The 23,435-nt window shown below is 44.4% G+C and overlaps 1 protein-coding gene across 1 annotated transcript in view; it reads left to right on the top strand.

Moving 5' to 3' along the window:
- MYH15 (myosin heavy chain 15) overlaps positions 1–23,435 on the top strand; it is a 108,546-nt gene that overhangs the window by 39,354 nt on the left and 45,757 nt on the right. Inside the window, exons 16-23 of the mRNA XM_066622592.1 lie at positions 1,006–1,185; positions 2,389–2,521; positions 6,099–6,166; positions 6,668–6,755; positions 6,931–7,048; positions 11,229–11,352; positions 15,852–15,988; positions 17,762–18,017. Coding sequence (XP_066478689.1) covers positions 1,006–1,185; positions 2,389–2,521; positions 6,099–6,166; positions 6,668–6,755; positions 6,931–7,048; positions 11,229–11,352; positions 15,852–15,988; positions 17,762–18,017 — 1,104 coding nt within the window. The remainder of the gene's footprint in view (positions 1–1,005; positions 1,186–2,388; positions 2,522–6,098; positions 6,167–6,667; positions 6,756–6,930; positions 7,049–11,228; positions 11,353–15,851; positions 15,989–17,761; positions 18,018–23,435) is intronic.

The following is a 23,435-nucleotide window of genomic DNA, read 5'->3' as shown; positions in this document are numbered from 1 at the left end:
CCACTCCCTCCCTGCTACGCTCCTGCCCCATGCAGTCTTAATTGCAGCAGAGGGCATCCCTGTTCCATTGCCATGCAGACCTGGCCGCTCACCGCTTCCAGTGGTGGACAGGCCACGCTCTTTAATGTATTGCATTTGCAAGTCACGTGGGATCGGATTGAGCAGTCAATCTGGCTGTAGTGAGGTTAAAATGGAATAGAATCATCAGAACCTGAGTACCTTGAAGGGGTATTAATATGTATATGTATACGATGTTGTGAGCAACATTCCTCCAGACCCTGTGCAGACCCCTTTGTTGGCTGTGTAGCAGCTTAGTAGTGTTTCTGGTGCCTTGTAATGATGTCATATGTCATTGCCGAATTTCCAAGAATACTGCCCTCCAAGCCACATGACTTCAAAACTTAAAGGGAACAATGGCTGTGAGCCCAATGGGACAAGGAATCATTTAAAAATGTGTTTTGCCATGTAAACCACTCTGAACTTTTGTTGTTGAAAATTGGTATAGAAATATTTTATTATAATAATATTCAGCTACAAACTAAATGCTTCCGTGAGCACCTCTGATGGCCTACCAGAAACTCAATGTGCCTCCCATTATTATTGCTTCTTTGGACTTCGAAACCAGGAGGTGGGGAGCGGGGGGTGGGAATCAATTACTTGACAAGCCATGATACATGGTAAGTTGGGTGACTTTACCTTCCTGGGTCACATTATGGAAAATCCAGTCAATAATAATAATGTTCAGTTGTTTTCTGACTGATTGAAGAAAAATAAGCCAGCCCATGTCAGCACTTTGAAAACCAAAGTGTCAATATTATGTCAGCACTCAGTATAAAATATAACATTTTCACACTGTGTTGCTAAAGCTGGTAGCAGCCTGAAAAGTAAAATATGTTAAATACTATGGCAAAAAAATTCTCCATATACAGTTTTCATTCAAGCTAACCCAAATGATGAACTCATAAAACAAAATCTTAAAGTCTATCTTCTTATTTTTATGAACAGCCCTTGGGCATCTTATCTATCCTTGAAGAGGAATGCATGTTCCCAAAGGCTACCGATATGACGTTCAAAGCCAAGCTCTATGACAACCATCTTGGAAAATCACCAAACCTGCAGAAACCCAGGCCAGACAAGAAAAGGAAATACGAAGCTCATTTTGAACTCTTGCACTATGCTGGAGTCGTAAGTTTGGACTATTTGCAGATATGAACATCATTGAGAGCCTCATAGTACCACTAATGCTGCAGTTTCACAAGCTCTTAACAAGCCCTGAGAGCAATATTAATCCCACTGTCATAAGACCGTATGAAGCTGCCTTATACTGTCAGAACCTCAGTCCATCTAGCTCAGTATTGTCTGCATTAGTGGCAACAGCTGACCAGCTTTCATTTAGAGGTCTTTCTGAGCCCTAACTGAAAAATAGTGTAAGGACAAATAGTGTAATTTGTCCATTGTGTCCTGGACAAATGTGTCCCAGTACTGGGCATTTTATCCATTCTTTTTGGATCCCAGACATTTGTACAGGGTGGCCCTAATTATCCACGAAACCACCACAGAACAATTCTTGTGGATAATGATATCAGAGCCGTTCTTCGGTTGAATCTGGAAGACTTCCTGAGGGCTGAAAAGTGCAACTTCCAGTTTTTTTTCTGTGCTTTTCGGCCCTCAGAAGGGCTGACCAGAGCATAGGTGTGGTTGGGTTTGGAGGGCTACAAGTGGCCTACCTCACAGGTTCGGAACCTGTGGGTATTCAAATCTGCGGGTATCGAACCTGCAGATATGAAGGGCTGCCTGTATATTTATATTAGATGTACTTTTTATTTTTAAAATGCAAACATATGGTTAGGGTTAGGATAAGAGGCTTAATATATATAGCATGGGGTTTATAACACACACAAACACCAACCCCAGACACGACTGTCCAGGGATACCAATCGTCAGGATGCATTTGATCATGACACTATCGACTAGGACAGCACTTTTCAAATTCTCTTGGAAAGTTTGAGCTGCTCTAAGTTCTTGCGGGGGCCGGGGGGAGGAGGCAGCCTCAGGGAGCACTGTGCAGGGCTGCGCAGGGCTCCCCGCACCTCCTGCAGCCTGCTGCAGCCCTGCCTTCTTGAAGTAAGTGCAAAGCACCCCCCTTGCCCCCCCTTAGATATGCAATCCTGGGGATCGCGTTGCTGCCCTAGCCCCTCCCCTGCAAGAACTTACTGAGGGAGTAAAGCTCCCTCAAAGTTTAAGAAACGCCACTCTAGGCTATTGGCCATCACCACATCTTGTGGTAGTGGATTCTAAAGTTTGATTGTGTACTATGTCAAGAAATACTGAAGAAATACAAGAAATTCTCCTACCCTTATGTTTTCAACTGCCTATGTATCTTCTTAGGTGCCTTATAACATCATTGGTTGGCTGGAGAAAAACAAGGATCCACTGAATGAAACGGTGGTGGGCATTTTTCAGAAATCTTCCAATAAACTTCTGGCAAGCCTATTTGAAAATTATGTCAGTGCTGACAGTGGTAAGCAGAATGATGTTGTTTCTTACTTCTGAATTAAGGCTCAGAAGAAACGTTAAATGCACAATATCATGATTTCTAAAGACTTACAGCCTTAATCGTAACTCCCTTTGTAACAACTCTGCTGGGAAATTGAGATATTGTCATTTCTATTGATTCAAACAGTTGTTCCCTTAGCTCAAACAGAGTTCTGTTAGCATATCATGCAGACTTCATGCTGCTGGCTGAGAACAGATCAAGTTGTTCACATGGTCATTTCACATGTTCCATTTTAAAGGGATATCTAATTATCTGCAAAATACTTTGCATGATTGTGCATGAAAGTAACAGACATGTGTTTGCAAATATGTGTGTTACCAAATGGTCCCACAACAAAATGTTGCGAAATTTGAGCCTCAATTGTTCATCTCTGGGCACTGAAGAGTGAAGTAGCCAGTGCCTCCCTGTTCCCTTTCTGCTACTGTCCGTCCCCCCACCCAACTGCTACTTCATAATTCTGTGATGGTCCCTGAACCTCTAGATGCCATTGAGCATGCTCAAGTTGCAGCAGGTTTTTTTTTGTTCAAGCGGATGGTGGTTGACGTTTCCCTTGCAGAAAATCTCACTAGACTTTATGGGGCTTGTTTCAGTGTAAACGTACTGGATCACACTTTAAGGGACAAATTGGAGTCTGTCTGTCTGTCTGTCTGTCTGTCTCTCTCTCTCTCTCTCTCTCTCTCTCATGCACACACACACAAGTGCAGATTCATGCACACAAACATGCACGTGCGCACATCATGCCAGTTTCTTTTCCACATTTTCCTGAGAATAAATCCTACTGAATTCCATGATGGTTTAATCAGAGTACTCATGCCCTGCATCACATTGTTAGATTGAAACTCTCATTCAAGTTTCCAATCCTTCCTTTCTTCCTCACTATGTTTTCAATCTCCTCCTCCCAGCAACCCCTGGAAGCTTTCCAGCGCACTTCAAATGTGTTATGTTACAATGAAAATGTAATCTTTATAGCAGGCTCAAGACCAATCAGCCCTGTGTAACACTTGCAGGCCTAAGAAGGGGGTTAGGATATGGCAGAGGCCTATTCCACCAATCCCATCCCCTCCCAGGTCTGATCTGGCCCCCTTTTGCCCTCTCTCCACACTGAAACATCCCCTCCCTGCCTCCGAACTACTCTCCCACAGCCCTGCCACCACTCAAGTGCTACCTTACCTACTCTGTTGGATGGAAGGCTTGGATGCAGCGTCAGTGGGGCAGTCCTGACCTCCCCACCAGTGCTGCTTACTCATGCACGAACGTGCCTTCCTGCGTGTTTGCAATGCCCTCTGACAGCGCAGGCACTACTGCCCCAGCAGATTTTCTGGTTTGGATTGCGCTGTGAATGGGCATGTATTGAATTGGTTGTGTGAATCTGCCACCAAGAGCACAAACCGCTGATTCGCAACCCAGGAATTATATAAACATGTTTCATGCAGGCCAGCAGTTGGTGCTTATAAAGGCTAATCCACGTGATTGGTTGCCACCACCATCTTGTTATATCAATCAATAACAGCAGAAGTGCAAGAAGTGATGATACAATATTGACAATATTAAATTACATAGTATCATGTAATTTTAAAATCTATAAAATGAGTTTTTTAATGATACATCATATGTATTTGAGGGGAAGTGGGGAGGAATTCTATGTTACCAATCCATCTTTAAATAAAGAATATGAGAAAGGCAGACTTGCACGGGAAAAAAAAATTAATCTGCAGAGCAGAAATAGTTCTTAATCATTCCTGTGGCTGTGCTTTTTGGACACAGCAATTTGCAGGTTTCTATGAACTGATGTTAAATAAGTAGGACTGAGACTCATTATAGAGATTTTGTTGGTATATCCTACAGCCATAGTCACTTACAGCACATTTATTAAGAGTCATATTGGAACAGATGTAGTTGTCACACATCATAGAAAGATGTCTAGAAGATCTCGCCGGAGTGCAGGTTCCACAATGCAGATTAGAGAAGGGGTTGAGCTAAAATAACAAAACCTGCCACTTGCAAACCCTTGCAGGTAACTCACAATTGCCCAAAGTGCCCACAGGGATTTTGGTCTGTGAAGGAATGTTATCCCCTGGGCTTGCTTCTGTGGTTTCCACAGCCGGAGGGCATAGGCATCTGAGCAGCATCACTGAAGAATAGCGCGAAACACATGGCGCCACTCACTTCTCTTTTATTAGGCTGTTGCTTTGGGTAAGCAACACAAATGTCCTGTCAGACTCATTGCAGCATTTCAGAAGCAAGTCCAATTGGTGAATTAGCAAATGTGATATCATTGTTCTGAACTCTAGCTTCATTCAGGTGCAGCAGCAAGTTGATGAGATGATAATATCTCAGTGGCATTAAAGTGCTGCAAAAGCACCACTTTTACAAAAATGGCGTGAAGGTTGGGGTCTGATGGGAGCACATCATAAAACAATATGGATATGATGCATTGGTCTATCAACAGCTACGAGGCGTGATAGCAATAAAGGAATACTCATGTTTGTAGACAATATACCATTAGTACCAGTTGCTAGGCAGCAAGAGCAGAGTGGGAGAGCTTTGCCTTCAAGCCCCAACCAGAAATACCCAGTCATCCAGCCTGGAAAAACAAATTGCTGGGCTGGATGGACCTTTGCTCCAATCCGGCAGGGCTCTCCTTGCATTGTTTTTTGTCAGATTTAAATCTGATGCTGGAATCTCTTAGTTGCTGCCAGAATTTTTATATAAAAGCTTGAACTTGGAGTCAGGACATTTCCAGCATCCCATTTGAAAAGCTGTGATTGCAGATTCTTCACTTCTGGTGTGAGCAGGGCTGGCATTACAGTTTGATATCCCTGGGCAGATCATAAAGCCTAAGTATCCTGGAAGGGCCCATCTCTGCCCAGCTGCCACTCCTCAGGGCAATACCCACTTGTTCATTGGCCTGCCTGATGGCCAGTCCCCACTGCTGCCCAGAGTCAGAGGACATGTGGAGTGACCAGTTTGGCCTGAAAACAAGTGGCAATAGCAGCAAGCCTCCACGGCCAGGGGCTCAAGATAGTGGTGGACATCTCTAGGTGTCCTAGGGCCTTGGCATCTGCAGATCATGTTTGGTTTTTCCCCCATGATAAGAATATGAAAAATGTGGCACTCCCTAAAACAGAATATTTGAGGGGTAATCAATAGTTTGCACAAACAAGCATATTGTTTGCACATTTTTTTCATGTAGGAAAATTCTGGCCAGTCTCAATGTCAGCGAAATGCCAAAACAATATGATCACATCATTCATCTCATTATTAACTGTTGACTTGACATAACTGTACCTTTTGCCCTTGGATTGGTGGTAGCAGGAGTGGAATGGGATAGGGATAGGAAGCCACCTAAAACCAGCACCACAGCAGTGTAGCAGTTGAAAAGCAAACTGATCCCAAGAAAAGCTGACATGACTCTCTCTGTTGCTTTCTGGAACCCTACTGATGAGCTTGTGAATCCTGATAGGCGCCTGTCATTTACATCACTGCTGTAAACCGTATTTAACTTAGTTTCTCTTTTTGTACTTTTTTTTTAAACCCCAAGCGGATCACAGTGGAGAAAAGAAACGCAAAAAAGGGGCTTCCTTCCAGACGGTGTCATCAATGCACAAAGTAAAGTATAACTTGTCGTTTTTCTTTGCCTTTTCACACTGAAAAGCTGATAGAGTTAGAATGAGGAACTCGAAACTGAATCGTCGTACAAATCCTAGATGTTCAGACTCCCTAATTCAACATGTCAAGACTAATGGCTTAATCCTATACTCACTGTCCCCTGGTGGCACTCCTTTTCCACTGGTGCTGACTGCCATAAAGCAGTCAGCATCAGTGATAAAAGACACTGAGGCAGGTCCCACACCCAGACCCTCAAATAAACAAGAGGTGAGCAGAGTAGCCTGGTGGAAAGTGTGCAAGAGCCATCCCTGGAATTGTCATTCCTATGATGTGGGTCGTTCCCTTTGGGAGGAAGTGGGAGGGGAGCAGGGCAATCATATGGTCCCAAAGCAACAGAAGTTGTGCTCATCAGAAAGTTGGTGTTCTATAGTGCTAATAGCTGTAGTCTGGTATATTTTGTCCAAACGTGCTTTCTTTTTAAAATGTCCTTTTTACTTACAGGAAAATCTAAACAAACTGATGACTAATCTAAGATCCACAGCTCCTCATTTTGTGCGCTGCATTATTCCCAATGAAACAAAAACTCCAGGTAAAATATACCAGATTAATTGTATTTGATCTTCCTTCCCCCCTACATAGATTATATATAATCAAAGTATTCTCACTATTAAAATATGGTAATTCCATCCTGAAATAAATTCCTTTCATCTACAGTACTTTTTCTGTTTACCTTTTGAATTATGATTTTTTTTCTCTCTCTCTAGGTGTAATGGACCCTTTTCTTGTGCTACATCAGCTTCGTTGTAATGGTGTCTTGGAAGGAATTCGTATTTGCCGCAAGGGTTTTCCAAACAGAGTTATCTATGCAGACTTTAAGCAAAGGTAGTATAGAGATCAATGGCTTAGCCAAGTCCATACCTTCCTTTTGAATCTTTGTTCTCATCTGAATAAAGAAGCCTCATTGTTCATTCCATTTGTTGTGCACTTCTCACTTCCCTGAGTGGTGAGAACTTCCAGGGGCAGTGCTACCTGGATTTCACTTTCTTTTAAGGAGAGAGATCACTGGAAAATGAGGGCGTTTTTGTAATATTTGGTTTGTTTACAAAGTAGAGCATCCAGGGGCAGCAGCGAGACCCAGAGTGCTGCCTGATTGCCATCTTGGACCTGCCTCCAATGTATTATGAAGAAAGACCCAAACCTTTACCATGCTTTTGCACTTTGCTGTGAAACCCAAAAGTGTGGGGCTTCCAGTTTCATTTAGAGGGACAGTGCAGACCCTCACGCTGTCCTTGCAAATGAAACTGGAAGTCCTGCACTTGGGTTTCATGAAAGCATGCAAGGAGCATGGCAAGGAGGGGGATGATCTGCTTCTCATTTGGTGAAAGAGAAGCAGACCATTATGGCTTGTGGCAGGCTGAAGGGAGGCAACAGTGGCAGACTCAGGGAGAATGGCACCCTGAATCCACCACCACCTCAGATTTCTTGCCATCTGCCATGATGCGGCCTGCTTCAGGTAGCTGCATGGATGGTCCACCACTGTGAGAATCAGTGAGCACCATTTTGGATCTGCCACTGTAAATGGTCGTGGTGCCCATGGCCTGCTATTTTCAGCAATGAAGGTAAGCTGGCAGCAGGGCTGGAGGTGGGTGCAATAGGATGGAGAAGAGGGAGGAATTTCTGGAGGGGGCAGGAGGGAGGTGGAATGGGAGGGAGGGGTGGATCTTGGTGTCACCAGTGTCTGCCAGAACTCCATTCTCTGTCCCCTTCCCTCTAACTTACTCTCCACTGCCTTACACCAGCAAAACATCTAGTGCAGGTCCAAGGAGACCCATTGATGCAGTAGTGGCTTGCACTGGGTAAGAGAACTAAAGTTGCCTTAGCTTGAGGAGGCCTCCAGACTCCCCTCCTCCCTGCAGGATACAGCACGTACTCCATTGGAGCCGCTGAATCGGCGGGGGAGCGGGTAGGGATAGAGTTAGGACTGGTCGGACAGTATTACAAAAAATGTCGGTGCTCTCTGTTCTAATGGAATCCAAACCGCCTCCTGAACTTTGGGATAGGTCATAACTCAGCACATGCAGAAGGTTCCTGATGGGCAGCCCAAACCTGAGCTGCCCAGCATGGGGGGCTGCCATGGTGCCAAAATGGCCACCATTGCATCCTGAGCATCCCAGGCAACTATCGGCAACTCCTCGGGGGAAGGGGGCATTCCTCCCCTTTCTTCAAGTAAGGGAAGTATCCCCACAATGGGGCTACTTGATTCTGCAGTGGCTCTTTAGCCGGCACAGAATCAAGGAGTCATGCGTTGGGCTGTGCAGCCTGACACAGGGTTCCAGATCTGGCGGAGCTGAGCTTATGGCATGTTTGCAACAGTGCACACTGGCAGTGAGCCGGCATGCGATGATCTGGATTGGGCCCTGAGTCTCTAACATCTCCAAGTAGGACTGGGAAAGACCTATGTCTGAAACCCTGCTGAATTTCTGCAGCATACTGACCTAGATGGACTAATGGTCTGACATGGTATAAGGCAGCATTCTGTGTCACCTCCTTCCCTTAACTTGAGGGCTGAGAAGGGCTCTGTGATCTTTCTTAAACTCAGATGACTTTTTCTATTCCAAACATTCCAAATAAATATATGTGCCCAGAGATAATCTCCTAACAATTGTCCCATTTTAGGGACATAAGCAAAGTACTGTGGAATATTAACATCCTTTTTTCAAACATCAAACTTTGGTCGGCTTTAAAGCAAACCCATAACACTCACTTCACTCTGCATAAAAGTCTAATTCTTTGAAGGATCAATTTTTGTTCCCTTTACAGATTGTTGAATGAAACACTGCATGAATTAGAAGTTTGGCAAATTCGCAAATTTTGAGAAGAATTCAAAACCTTGTATCATTTTAGTTGTAAATTACACCTGACTGTCAATAATACTTCTTTATCCTTCACCAAGAAGATTAGCTAGAGAGAGAGAGAGAGAGAGAGAGAGAGAGAGAGAGAGAGAGAGAGAGATGGATGTTCATGTGTTGTATGGTCTCATCATATAAAGATCTCCCAGACACTTAAATGTACTAAGAACTTAAAATCAAGTATTGACATTCATGTTTTAACATTTTTGAAGTTGCTTTGCTACCCACATGCAAATTTGAAATTGAGATATCTTAGTAGATATTTTCACATATAAATTTGAAGACTGAAGGTTTATGTAAAAATTTTCTCCCAAATCTAGTTCCAGGTGTAGTTTAATTTTTCTAAAAGATACAAAGAATGTGCCAACTAGTGTTACCATGTGGCAGTGTGTGGCCAGAGTGACAGTGCTGTAGCAAAAGGGTGGGGGAACAGGACACATCCCAGTTGAATTTAGGCAAGGTGGTGAACTCATAAATGGATCAGCTCTGCTAGCCCAGATTTGGAGGGAGCTATTGATTTGGGAACTATAGATTTGGGAACCATAGATTTGGAGGGAACTTCCCATTTAAGCTTAATTTGGTTCAGGGTTTTGCCTGAAAACCATCCTAGATGCCTGCTCAGTCCCATAGTTTGTGCATTAGTGATATAAAAAGAGGGTGTCTGAGCAAATTCTCCTCCTCGGTACTCAGTCAGTGTGCACCTGAGGCTAGTGTATGCATTTTGGGCGGGGAGGAGGGAGCATCACTCTAGTCTCTCTCTCTCTCTCTCTCTCTCTCTCTCTCTCTCTCTCTCTCTCTCTCAGATGATAATCACTGCATCTCTCCCACACTAGAAAAAAGAATGAAAGGACCAAAATTTATGTTGCTATCATTGAAATGAAGAAATTCTCCATACTGATTTTATTGTTATTCTGTATCTGGAGAGAGCCAAGCTTCCCAGTCTGAATACAAAGACTGAATGTTTTAAAGTGTATTTTGTTAGTGATACTCCTACACAGAATATAGTTAAAACTTTTTGCATTTATGTACTGACTTTAAGAACTGGGGCAAGATTTGGTTGGTTGGCTTAACCCAGTGGTTCCCAAACTTTTGCAACTGGCAGTTCCCTTGACCTACTGGGCCATTGGCCGCAACTCCCCATTAGGGTTACAATTTAATTCAGTGTATAGGGCAGTGGGGTTTTTCTGCAAGGATTCCATGCAACGGCATCACTAGGGTTTACATCATGTGGTGCGGGAGGCCAGCATGTCACCCCCATGACAGACCTCCTCCCATGCAGTGGGCACGGCAACAACTTGGATGGTGGGTGTTTTTTGGCCATACCTTTTGATAGAATAGAGATATTTCAAAGCTGTTTGTTTCATTGCATTCTGCTGCAAATTATGCATCGAATGGTATATAACATGAAGGTATTATTCTTACAAACCAAGATTTTAACGATTTTGGTCACTATTGGTGTCAACCGCCCCCAGGGTATCACCTTAGTAACAGCTTATTGGTTCCATGCTGTGTCATAACAACATCTCATTGGCTCTTCAAATAATCAATCTCATTGGTCTGTTTTGAATTAAGGACATGTACTTTTTAGTTAAATAAGACAGTTGTATTTTTGTTTTCTGGTTTTTTGACCATACTTTTTGATAGAATGGAAATATTTCACTCCGATTATCCAATGCATTCTGCTGTGAATTACACATCGAATGGTATATACCATGATGGCATTATTCCTAGGAACCGTGATTTTGGTCACTAGTGGTGTCACCCTGCCCCAGGGCGTGTCACCCCCCTGTGTGCGTCAACCGGTGTGGGTCGCATCCCCCCTGCACTCCCTAGCGATGACACTGATTCCATGGCTCTCCTGGTTGGTTTCTGCAGCTTGTTGGGAGTCATGGCTCACACTTTGGGAACCACTGGCTTAACCTGTTAGGAGTGAGGCTTTGGCAGCTCAGGTTGTCTGTCTTCTCTCTTTCCAGTCATCTGTATTTTGGATCATTTTTAACTCCTACCTAGCAGGAAATCTCTTTCTTAATGAGAAAAAAATAAATAATGGCACTGACTTTCCTAATTGCTACTGACTTTGCGGTGGTCAGAGGCAACAAAGCCTCATCCAGGGTTTCTTTCATCTCTTTCTATCTTCTTTATTTGTTACCCAGGTACCGCATCCTGAATCCTTCTGCAATTCCAGAGGATAAGTTTGTGGATAGCAGAAAAGCTGCTGAGAAATTACTCGGCTCTTTAGATATCGAATATAACCAGTACCGGTTTGGACATACAAAGGTAAGGCCATTGATTCAACCTTGTTGTGAGCTCATTGAATCATCTGGGAAGCCAGGATGGTGTGGTGATTTGGGAATTGGACTTAGGTCCAAATCCCCACTCAGCCATGTAACTTCCCTGACTAACCTTGGGCCAGTCACTGTCTCTCAGCCTACCCACCTCACAGGGTTGTTGTGAAGGCAAAAGGAGGGAAGGAACCATGTACACCATCCTGAGCTCCTTGGGGAAAGGGCAGCATAAAAATGTGAAAAATAAAATAAAATATTCATGCTGCAGCAATAATGTATTGTGCAGCACTAAAATTCAAGCTAAGCGGGTGTGGACCTAATCGGTACCTGGATAAGACAACTCTAAAAGCTCTACACACACACACACACACACACACACACACACACACAGAAAGAAAGAAAGAAAGAAAGAAAGAAAGAAAGAAAGAAAGAAAGAAAGAAAGAAAGAAAGAAAGAAAGAAAGAAAGAAAGAAAGAAAGAAACCCAAGGAGATGAACCACAGAGGTTCTGAAGAAAAGTTTTATTCCTAGAAGCACTCCAGTTCACAGATGTAACTCTTAGTGCATGTTGAACCATTTTTAACCACAGTCAATTGTCTTTTCTTTGTCTCCTGGATTAGGCATGCCTTTGTTTTTAGGGATTGCCAAAAAGGTGTCATTGCTGCTGATGAAGAGTGATTCACACTTGAAATGTGCGATGTGTAACAACTGCAAATTGGAAGATTTTGATAAATAAAACATGCTCTTCTCCTTAACTCTACCCCACCAATGTGGTCTCACTCGCGACTGTGCCCCCCTGCCCCCATGCATGCTGCTTAAGCAAAGGAAAAAGCTTACCGTGGAGCCAGCAAGGGCTTTTAAACTTGTATAAATATCTCAAGCAGGGAACGATCGAGTCACAATGTTCTGATTTGTCATTCTCTTTCTTTTAACCTACACTGAAATGGAAAATAGGTCAAGTGCTGTAATATTTAGATGCATTTTGATGACATTCCCAAATGTCTATTAAAAGCAGGCACATTAACAGCCTGACCCTTTAGCTTTAGAGGGCTGAGCTGGAACAAGGAGAATAGCTTATGTATTGCATGAGCATCTTTGCTTCAGCACAGCACTTGATGTCTAGCTCTTTATGTAAATATTGCACAGTCTCGGCCTTATTAATTCCTTCTCCTCTTCTTCCCTCTGTCTTCAACACTCTGCTCTATCCTAATGCTATAGCACAAAGCTTAATTTTAGCAGACTTGTTGCTGACCTGATGTGAGGCTTATTTTGCTTCATTTGCAGAGGAGCTAAGCACTGGCAAGGAATTCTGGTTTGATAAGAGGCTCAGGCCCAATCCTATCCAAATTTCCAGCAGTGATGCAACTGCAATGCAGCCCCAAGGTAAGGGAACAAATGTTCCCTTCTCTTAAAGAGGCCTCTGTGACTTCCCACTACCACCACAGGATGTAGCACACAACCCCATTGGCACAGCTTCATCAGCCCTGGAAAGTTAAATAGGATTGGGCTCTCAGTTTTTGCAAACCTTAGCCAGAAATGCTTAAGGGCACAATCCTAATCTGTGCTGGAACAGATGGGCTGACTGTATCCAGCACAGTTTTGGAGCAGCCCAGGGCACAACTTGCAGTAAGGCAGTGATTCTCAAACTCTCTGGGAGTTTGAGAGCCACTGAGTCTTTGTGGGGAAGGGAGGGAGGCAGCAGGGGCCGGAAGAAGGCAGCAAGGCGATCCCCAGGATCGTGCCGCTAACGGGGCTGAAGGGACTGGGATGTACTCACCAGTCCCTGCAGCAGCCTTCCCGGGGTGTGGGGAGCCCTGCGAAAGCACCTGCAGGGCTCTCTGGCCGCTTTGAAGTGAAAGTGGAGTGATCGCACTCTAGCTCCGCAGAAGTAGAGCGCAATCGCTCTACTTTCACTTCAAGCAGCTGGAGAGCCCTGCAGGTGCTCACACAGGGCTCCCCACACCCCAGGAAGGCTGCTGCAGGGACTGGTGAGTACATCCCAGTCCCTGCAGCCCCGTCAGCAGCACGATCCTGGGGATCGCCTTGCTGCCTTTCCCCCTGCCCCTTAAGGGGGCAGAGGGCTGGGCCCTCAGGTTGGGGCATTGCGATGCCCCAGTCTAAACACCACTGCAGTAAGAGGACTTTTGCCCCCTTACCCTGAGCAACGCCACAGGCAGCACTATGGGGCTACTTGGATCTGCACCTGTAATTTTGTGGGCACAAATCGAAGCGGCCCAAGTAATGCTGCTTGGGCCAGGGACAGGGGTTGGAATCTGGCCTGCACCACCGCAGCTGGTCCCAGCCCCTCCTGGACCTGGTCCGCCCCCAGGCTGCCCTCTTCCCATCCTCTTCCTTCTTCCATTCCTCCCTCCCTCCGTCCTCTTCCACCCCATGCTGGTCTGCCCAGATCGGCACAAACCTACCTCCTCTGGACATGGGGCCGGCTCCATGCTATCCTACTCCAGGGTCATCACAAATGTGCTTTACAGCATGGTCATGACGACTAGGAGCCAGCATAAGGGACTTATGCTGTCTCTGGGGGGTGGGGGTTTAGGATTACATTATAAGCCTCTTATGCTTGAATAGACACAAGAATGCCTATCTCTGGGCCAAATTGCCCTTTTCTAAACGACCCGTAGCACTTATTCAGGAAACCTGTGTGCAAAAAAATAAACCAAAGCGCTACAAAGATATAAAGTGGCCAGAACAAAAGCAAACCGTCATGCAAGGTATTCAGTAATAACAAAAAGTGAAAAAGAATTTGATCAGACATAAGATCAGTAGTCTACCACCTCGAGATGTATAATTTACCGGTCTGATTGTACCTGCAGTGCTTTAAACGGTACTCATCATTACTAATAGCCCGATTTCAAAGTGAATCAATGGATAATGTAAGAGAGTAGAACTAACAATGACTCACATACATTTTTTAAGGCAAAGGAGAAAACTATAGACACATTCCAAGCTTCAAAATGCTATGATGTGTCTATTCTCCTTTGGGCACAATCCTAACCTGCGCTGGAACAGGCAAGCCGGGATAATTGCCGGATCCCAGCCCTGTCTCCCGCTCCCCGCCTGCCCCCAGGGCTGCCCATCGCCCATCCTCCCCCTGCCCAGGAACGCCTCCCTCCCTTTTCCTCCCTGCCCCCCATGCCTAACTTTTCCACTTGTGTCAGCGCAGGCGGGCCAACACAAGCGGCTGAGGGGAAGCTGGCGCAGAGGCTTATGTCAGCCTCCGCAGGCCGGCGCTTCTTGGAGTGCCGGCCTGGCTTCCCCTCGAGGAGGTGCAAACGTGCTTTACGGCACGTTTGCGACCCTCCTAGGCCGGCCCAAGGAACTTGGGCCAGCATTGGGCACAGTTTGGATTGTGCCCTTTGTCTCTTAAATGCACTGCTTTTAGCAAAGTGAAGTGTCATTGTAAAGTAGGATGGACGAAGTAGATCCATGCACGGAGCTACAGCATCTGAGCTTATCTAATGAGCAATACCACATTATATGATCAAACCACACGCAGGACACTGCAGTACCACTTCACTGGCATCAGGCACAGGATTTTATGTTATAGACCCAGTGGCATCCCATCACTAATGGGATGAGGGGTGTGTGAACTGGACAGAATGACACCACAAGAGGCAGTGACACTAAAGGTGGTCTGTAAAATGACACCAAATTTGATCTATAAAATTTTTATTTTATACAAGTAAAATTTTTCTTTAAAAATAATAAAAGGAGGAACAGCCTTTAAATAAAAGGATTTAACAGCCTTTCTTCATATTGAAGGGTATGTGTGCACAGAGGGGATGGGGCCCAAAATAGGCTGCATGGAAACCATCAATCAGAGGTTGGTTACCGCACTGGATGATACCAACCCTAGTGATGCCACTGCATAGAGCTATTACTCAGTTTCTGCTCCAGAAATGGGCCTGTACAAGTAGCATCATTACTACTCCGACCTATTTAGTACAGGTCATGACTTGTTATCCACTGATTTGGCATCCACTGATTTAACTCACCACTGATATCAGTGTCCACCTTCAAATGCCTTGTAACAAGGAGAAAAGCGCCAAAATCCTATTTCCGACCTTCATGCTGTTAAACCGCACTGGTTGCAAACTTCTCAAAAATCACTTTAAAGACCCACTACTGGGTTTCTTGCTCCTCCATTGTCACCCCAGAATGCATCGGTATAGAGCAAGAAACCTGGAACTGGGTCTTTAAAGCTATTTTTCCGCTGATTTGGTATCCACTGATTTTTTTATCCACTGGCAATTCCGGAATAGAACCCCAGTGGATAACAAGACATGACCTGTATTTGTAGATCCAACAATACGATTTATAGATCTAACAACCTACTTACAGATCTAACAATAGTTACTATTACTGCAATGAACGATCAAATTTGAATTTTGGCATTATTTTGCAAAAAAAAAAAAAAAAAGACTTTTGTTGAATTTCCTCTGCAATTAGGTCTAAACCGATGGTATATTTTCAGGTGTTCTTTAAGGCCGGTCTCTTGGGCCATCTGGAAGAAATGAGAGATGAAAGATTAGCCAAGATTTTAACTCTAATTCAAGCCAGAGCCCGAGGCAAGCTGATGCGCATCGAGTTCCAGAAGATTGTTGAGCGAAGGTACTACAATGTAGTCTTTTTATAGCACACTTGCTGTGAACAGATGCTTCTCCTGGACACAAACGAGCCGCATTTGCCATAAATGCCTTTTAAAACCCTTTCTTTAGCTGATGGGTGGGAGGGAAGGCGGGGGAAGAACTGCATTTTCCAAGTGACAAGACTGTGAACAGGTCTGAGTGCTTAGAAGAGATGATAGCCCTGCAGTAGAAGCAGTGTCTTGAGAGAAAATATTTGACTGTGGATATGGACATGACAATGATGCTGTTGTCTTGGGCTTGCTATTTCTTATCATGTCCACCTTATGCAAAATAGATCTTTTGCATGTCCTTAGTAGGGTGATGGACAAGCGTGGGGTCAGCTTCCTTGCAATGGGAGATGGAAAAGACAGATTTAGCAAAAGGCAAATAACTAGGAAGCATTAGATCAGGGGTGTCAAACATAAGGCCTGTGGTCTGGATGCACCCCTGGAAGCTCTTTATCCAACCCCCAAGACAATTGGGCTCTGCCAGCATCGCCCTTTCAATAGCACCACTTCTGCCAAAGCGCTAGGAGGAAGAGACGGAAGGAGACCTCAGAAGGCAAGGAATGCTAGAGGGTAAGGGGAAGACCAAGAGGGTGAGAGAGGGAGACGCTGTTAAGGTGCTTGGAAAGCCCAATGTTCATGCAGGCCATCCTTTCAGGAGCACTTTCTCTGTCAAAGCATCACTTCACGCAGTGGCATGGCTAAGGGGGTACAGGGGATGCGGTTCACACCAGGTGATATGCACAGTGGGGTGACACCAGTATTGCCCAAAATTTTTAAAATGTTGGTACTTCTGAATAAACCATCATGTTATATATCATTCAATGTGTACTTTCATGCAGAATGCAATGAAACAAACCGTATTGAAATATTTGTATTCTATCAAAAGTTATAGCCAAAAAACCAGTGGGGAAGGGCAATGGTGTATCACCATGCCTGCCACCCAGGGTGTTACCCGTGCTGCATGGGAGAAGGTTCATCATGGGGGAATCTGCTGACCTCCCGTACTGGGTAATGCAAACCCTAGTGACGCCACTGACATCACAGACCATATCTCAGCTGCTGAGCTGCAAAGTGATGCCTTGGCAACAGCAGAGTGGCCAAATGAATGCCGTGTGTGATAACTGGGCTCTCCCATATCTTGAAAATATGATCAAGATTTGCACATTTTTTCTTCTGTCATTTGCAGCTAACGTGTTTCAATGTGAGAACAAAGTGCTTATTTTTGGCCATCATCTGCTTATATTAATGACATTGCTTCTTGCTTAATGATGTCACTTCCAGCCCTCAGCAGGCATCATGAAAGCTATTCAGCCCACTATATGAAACAAGTTTGACACCCCTGCATTAGACTCTCTCTCTCTCTCTCTCTCTCTCTCTCTCTTTTATCTCCAACCCCAAAGGATACTCAAATTGCTCCATAATGCACATAAGCATGGTTGAAATCAAATTCAAATTCACTAAACCACAGTGTTCACTGTTATGTCTGAAGTCACTGTAAATCCATGCAAGAAATAGTAATGGTGCATTTATGCTTTTGAAAATGATCAAATAGAATGGAAGTGATGGGATAAGCAAACTACAGTGTACAAACACTGTGGGGTTTAATAAAGGAAAACAAATAAATAGCAACTGTGCATTTGTTGCACAAAACCCCAGGCATGGGGGGAAACCAAAGGATAAAATTTCAAACGTCTTAGCTAGGTACCTCCATAACTCAGGCTATGATGTCTGTTTTTCTTTAAAACCAGAGATGCACTTCTTGTGATTCAGTGGAACATACGAGCATTTATGGTTGTGAAAAACTGGCCTTGGATGAAGCTTTTCTTTAAGATCAAGCCCCTGCTGAAGTCTGCAGAAACTGAAAAAGAAATGGCCAATATGAAAGAAGAGTTCCTAAAGCTGAAGGAGGCCTTGGAGAAATCAGAAGCGAGGAGGAAGGAACTGGAAGAAAAACAGGTTTCTCTTGTGCAAGAGAAGAATGATCTTCTCCTTCAGCTCCAGGCAGTGAGTGGAAAATAAATCAAGCTTTGTTGTTGATGCATTTGAATCACGGGCACAGCAAATTAGGCTGATAGTGGAATAATATCTTTGAAACATAAAGCAGCAAGTAAGTCTAATGGTCCCTTAAAGACTAATTGTATTACGGTGGCATAAGCTTGTGTGGATTGGATGCCAGTTGGACAAATACATGAAGTGTTGTCCTTGCTTGATACAGAAGATGTGCATTTTTCTTCTCTATAATGTAGCACTTGCAATTCATACAACATTTAATTGCCTAGTATTTTCTATGAATCATGTTGGCGTGAAAAGAGAAACAGAGATGCAAAGACATAGGTAGAGTAATTATGAACTTGCTGCTCTGAAGTTCTTAAAAATAGACTCTAAAGGAACCAGTGCAGTTTGCAAATGTGGCTTTGACGGAGAACAGATTGTCAAACACTTTCACAGTGGAAAGAAAAAAATAAAAGGAGTAGAGAAGATAATTTGAAAATTTCTAGGCTAGTTTCAAAGGCTTTTTGTTTGACTTGCCCTGCCTGCTATTGGCCCGGGTGCTGGCAAAATGTAAGAAGGAGAGGTGAAATAGGAATGGATCTGAACTGATGGGCGCAGGCATGGGCACAGTAGCATTTTACTACTGGTTTCTGCTTTTGGTTGTATCCCCCCAAAAGTTAGTCCTGGGCCATGGCTAAGGTCCTGTTAAAATTACATTTGTTGTAACTAACCTAACAGCCCAGCCCTATCTTGTGCCGGAACAGGCAGGCCAGCTGGCCTGTATTGTATTCAGTGCAGGGTTGGAGGTGGCTACCACACAACTTGGAGTAAGGGGATAATTATCCCCATACCCCAAGTAATACCCCAGCCACCTCAATGGGGCTATTCAGATCTGCACCAGCTAAATAGCTTGCTCAGATCTGAGCAGTTTGGTCTAAGGCTGGGCTGCTCAGGAGGGGGGTTAGGACCTGGCCTAAGTGCTGGAGGTTGGTCCTACCCCCTCCTGGGCCCATTCTGCCTACTGGTCTGCCCTCCTGCTTTCCCTCCACTCAAAAACACCCTTGTTCTGCCCTCCCAACACCCTCCCCAACCCCCCAGTGCTGGCCTTCCTAGGCCAATGCAAACGTACCAGCTCGGATCTGGCATGGGGAGGTTGGCACACATCTTTGCACTGGCCTCTTTGACTCCTAAGAGGCACAAACGTGACTTATGGTACATTTGTGACACTTCTGGGCTGGCACAGGAGACTTGCACTAGCCCAACAAGCACTTTGGAATGCGTCCTAAGTTTCATTAATTTCAGTGAGTTCTTAGTCATGTACAGTATATAGTAACCCCCTGTATCCATGAGTCATGTATCCAGTTTTACTTAGCCATGGTTAAGAAATCTCCCCATCACACAAATGACTTAATTGTTTCTGCAGCCCTCCAGTCTCTGTCTCCTTGTCTCCTGTGCTGACAACTTCTTGTTAGCATCATGTTGACTGCAGCCCTCCAACTCACTTCCTGTCAGTCTTTGCCTTGTGTGGTGGCGAGAAAAGCCTTGCTGCATTTAACCATTGTTTTTCTTCAAAAAAGTAAGGCTAGTCAAGCATGCCCATGCTGGAGTTAGAACTCAAGTAAACATAGAGCCTTCAAACATTAAAATATAAAAATACAACAGAATGGCATGGAATTGTGTCATTTACCATCAGTGATGGAACAGGTACTGTCCAATAGGGGCATACTACAACCAGCAACCAGTAATCTCCATACCAGTAGTGTGTCATCTAAGGAAGTGTAATAGTTTTCCAGTGACAAACTATCATAGTTGGAATACTGGCAAAATGGGATCCTCCAGCAACAGAAGTGCAACTTTGAGGCACAAGCCCCTGATTCCCATACAAATAAAGAAGTAATAACCCAGCATTTATTATTTTCAAGGCAATTAAAGAATATGAACATGTGCAATGTGAAAATAAAAGCTATGAAGAAAAACCATGATACAAACACTGCAAGAATTAACAAGGGGAATCTACTGAATCTGGAAGGAAGGCATTTTTCTTGTTTCATTATTTTAATTTTGAATTTCCCAATTAAAAATGTGTAGAGTTTCTTCCTAAGAGTAAAAACATAAAATAACTGACAATCAGGGATGCAAAAAAAAAAAAAAAAAAAAAAAAAAAAAGAATATGAGGAGAGGGTAGCTAAAACATCAAGGCAAACAGTAAAAATGTCTTTAAATACATCAAAAGCAGGAAACCTGCTGGTGAAGCGGCTGGACTATTAGATAGTGAGGGAATAAAAGTGAAGCTTAAAGAGGATGTGAAGATGGCAGAGAAGCTGAATGAGTTCTTTGCATCTGTCTTCACTACAGAAGATGTAGGGCAGATACCTAAGCCTGTAGTGACTATCTTAGGGAAGGAGCGTCAAACAGAAGTAACAAAAAATGAGGTTACACAGCATACTGACAACTTAAAAGTTAACAAGTCACTGGATCCTGCTGGCATCCACCCAAGAGTTCTTAAGGAACTCATGTGAAATAGCTGGTCTTCTAACAAAAATATGGAACTTGTCCTTCAAATCAGCCTCCATGCTGAAGGACTGGAAGATGACCAATGTGACACCAATAACTAAAAAGTGATCAGGGAGGATCCAAGTCATTATAGAGCAGTCCGCTTAAAGTCTGTTTTAAGGAAACAGGTGGAAAGCATAACTAAAGATGAAATAATTAGACATACAAAGAAGCCTTGCTGAAGGAGAACCAGCAAGGTTTCTGCAAAGATAAGCTCTGCGGCACTAACCTTCTGGAGTTCTTTGTGAATGTCAACAGGCAATGTGAAGAAAGGCAAACCAGTTGAGACTGCATGCTTGGATGTACAAAAGACTTTTGACAAAGTCTCTCCCTGAAGCTCTTCAGTAAACATAGAAATCATGGAATAACAGTACCAGTCTTTTAGTGAATTGGTACCTCATTAAAGAACAGTAATTAGAGAACAGGAATAAATGAACAATTTTCACAGTGAAGTAATAATAGGACTCCCCCAAGGATCTGTCTTGAGACTACTGCTTTGAAACTTGTTCGTAAATGATCTGGAATTAGGGATAAACTGTGATTTGGCCAAGTTTGGAGAGTATACCAAACTATTCAGGGTTGTGAAAAAAACAAAAAAAACAAAAAACAAAGCAGATGGTGCTCCAAAAGAACCTCTCCAAACTGGATGAGAGGGCAACCAAATGGCAAATGCAGGTCAGTGTAAATTAATGTAAAGTGATGCATATTGGGGCATGAAATACCAATTTTGCACTATACGCTGATGGGGTCTGAGGTGTTAGTGACAAACCAGGAAAGAGTTCTTCAGGTTGTGGTGGATAGCTCAATGAAAATGTTGACCCAATGTGTAGCAGCAGCAAAGAAAGCAAATACCATGCTAGGGATCATAAGGAAAGGAGTTGAGAATAATGGCCCAATCCTATCTCCCTCCTCTGCCCCTCCATAATGAGCACTGTGCCTGAGGAGGCTGCTTTATGGTAGTCACAAAGCAACCTCTGCCGACGCATGTTGCAGCCCCGCTGGTGGGAAGGCCGTAGTGACCTCCCGCTTGCTGGCAGATCCATGGAGACAGCCAGAGCAGGTAAGACCACCCAGGGGATTGGAGGAGGTGGGGAGGAGGTTGAATGCGTTGGGGGTGGGAAGAACAGAGCAGGGAGGACGGTGGATCAGTTCTGGGAGGGGACAGGATTGGTGGCAGTAGCTCACAGCCAGACCTCCTCTCTGGGCCTGATCCACCTTTCCAGGTCTACACCAGCAACTGAACTGGTGCAGGTCCGGGTTCACCCATAACAGCTGTGAGGACTTACCCCAGGGCAAGGGGACAAATGTCCTCCTACCCCGAGGAGACCTCCAACCGAAAATCCCCACAGGATATAGTGGTAGCTGTGCCAGTACCACTGCATCTCTGCATGGGGGTATTTAAATAGGATTAGGCTGTAAGACTGCTAATATTATACTTCCTCATTATACAGCCTCATTTGAAACACTGTGTACCGTTCCGGTTTGAGAAGAACTCAGACTAAGAAGAATATTGTAGAGCTGGAAAATGTGCAAAAGAGGGCAACTAAAATGATCAGAGGGCCAGGAAAGCTTACAGAGTTTGAGAATTTTTAACTCGGAAAAAGGTGATGGGGTGGGGATAATGACATGGTTGAGGTTTATAAAATTATGCATGGTTGGTAGGTAGTGGAAAGAGATATATTTTTATTTTTCTCTTGTCATCCTAGAACCAGGGTCATTCTGTGAAAGTGATTGGTGGAAGATTTAGGACGGACAAAGGCCCAATCCAACTTTCCAGTGCCGCAATTTCCAGAGGCCTTCATGTCTGACCCCCCCCCCCATCCCCTTGCAGGATGCAGCACATGCCTTATTTGCATGGCTGCTTCAGCACTGGAAAGTTGGTTAGGATTGGGCCCAGAAGGAAATGCAACTTCACACAGCGTATAGTCTGTGGAGTTGGCTGCACAAGTTGTGGTGATGACCACTAGCTTGGATGGCTTTAAAAGGGGATTGGACAAATTCATGGCGGCCAAGTCTAGTGGTGCCTGCTAGCCACGATGGCCATTCACTACCTCCGGGAACAGTGACAAACAGTATGCCACTGAAACTGTTGGGAGAGTTAGAAAACTCAAAAGAAAATATTTACCCAGCGTGTAATTAATCTGTGGAACTTACTGCCGCAGGATGGCACCTGGCCTAGATAGCTTTAAAAGGGAATTGGAGAGATTTATGGAAGAAAAGTCCGTCACACGCTGCAGGCCATGATGAGTATATGCAACCTCCTGGTTTTTAGAAGTAGGCTACCTCAGAATGCCCAATGCAAGGGACTGGCATAAGAACATAAGAACAGCCCCACTGGATCAGGCCATAGGCCCATCTAGTCCACCTTCCTGTATCTCACAGCGGCCCACCAAATGCCCCAGGGAGCACACCAGACAACAAGAGAACTCATCCTGGTGCCCTCCCTTTCATCCTGGTGCCCTCCCTTGGGTATCCCCACATACCCAAGGCAATGTACCCCCTGCCCTCTTCAACCATGCCACTGGCAACAGGATGAAGGTCTCTTGTTGTCTTGTGTGCTCCCAGAGGCATGTGGGCCACTGTGAGATATAGGAAGTTGGACTAGATGGGCCTTGGGCCTGATCCAGCAAGACTCTTCTGTGTTCTTATGAATACCATTTGGAGGGGAGCAAAGGCAGGTGAGGCTGCCTGCTTTCCTGCTTGTGGGCTTCCCAGAGGCAGCTAGTAAACAGAATGCTGAGCCTTTTCACTGAATCCAGCAGAGGTTTTCTTAATTTCTTACAAAGACGTGAGAAACATTCATATTCAGTTGTTAAATAATATGACTGTGAGTATATTTTGTGTTCCATTTAGACTTCCCAGGACTCTAAATACATT

The sequence above is a fragment of the Tiliqua scincoides genome, chromosome 3 (assembly GCF_035046505.1).
Source record: "Tiliqua scincoides isolate rTilSci1 chromosome 3, rTilSci1.hap2, whole genome shotgun sequence".
In the NCBI taxonomy this organism is placed as follows: Eukaryota; Metazoa; Chordata; class Lepidosauria; order Squamata; family Scincidae; genus Tiliqua; species Tiliqua scincoides.
Note: the sequence above shows the minus strand (reverse complement) of the source record. Positions and strands in the feature narration are given on the sequence as shown.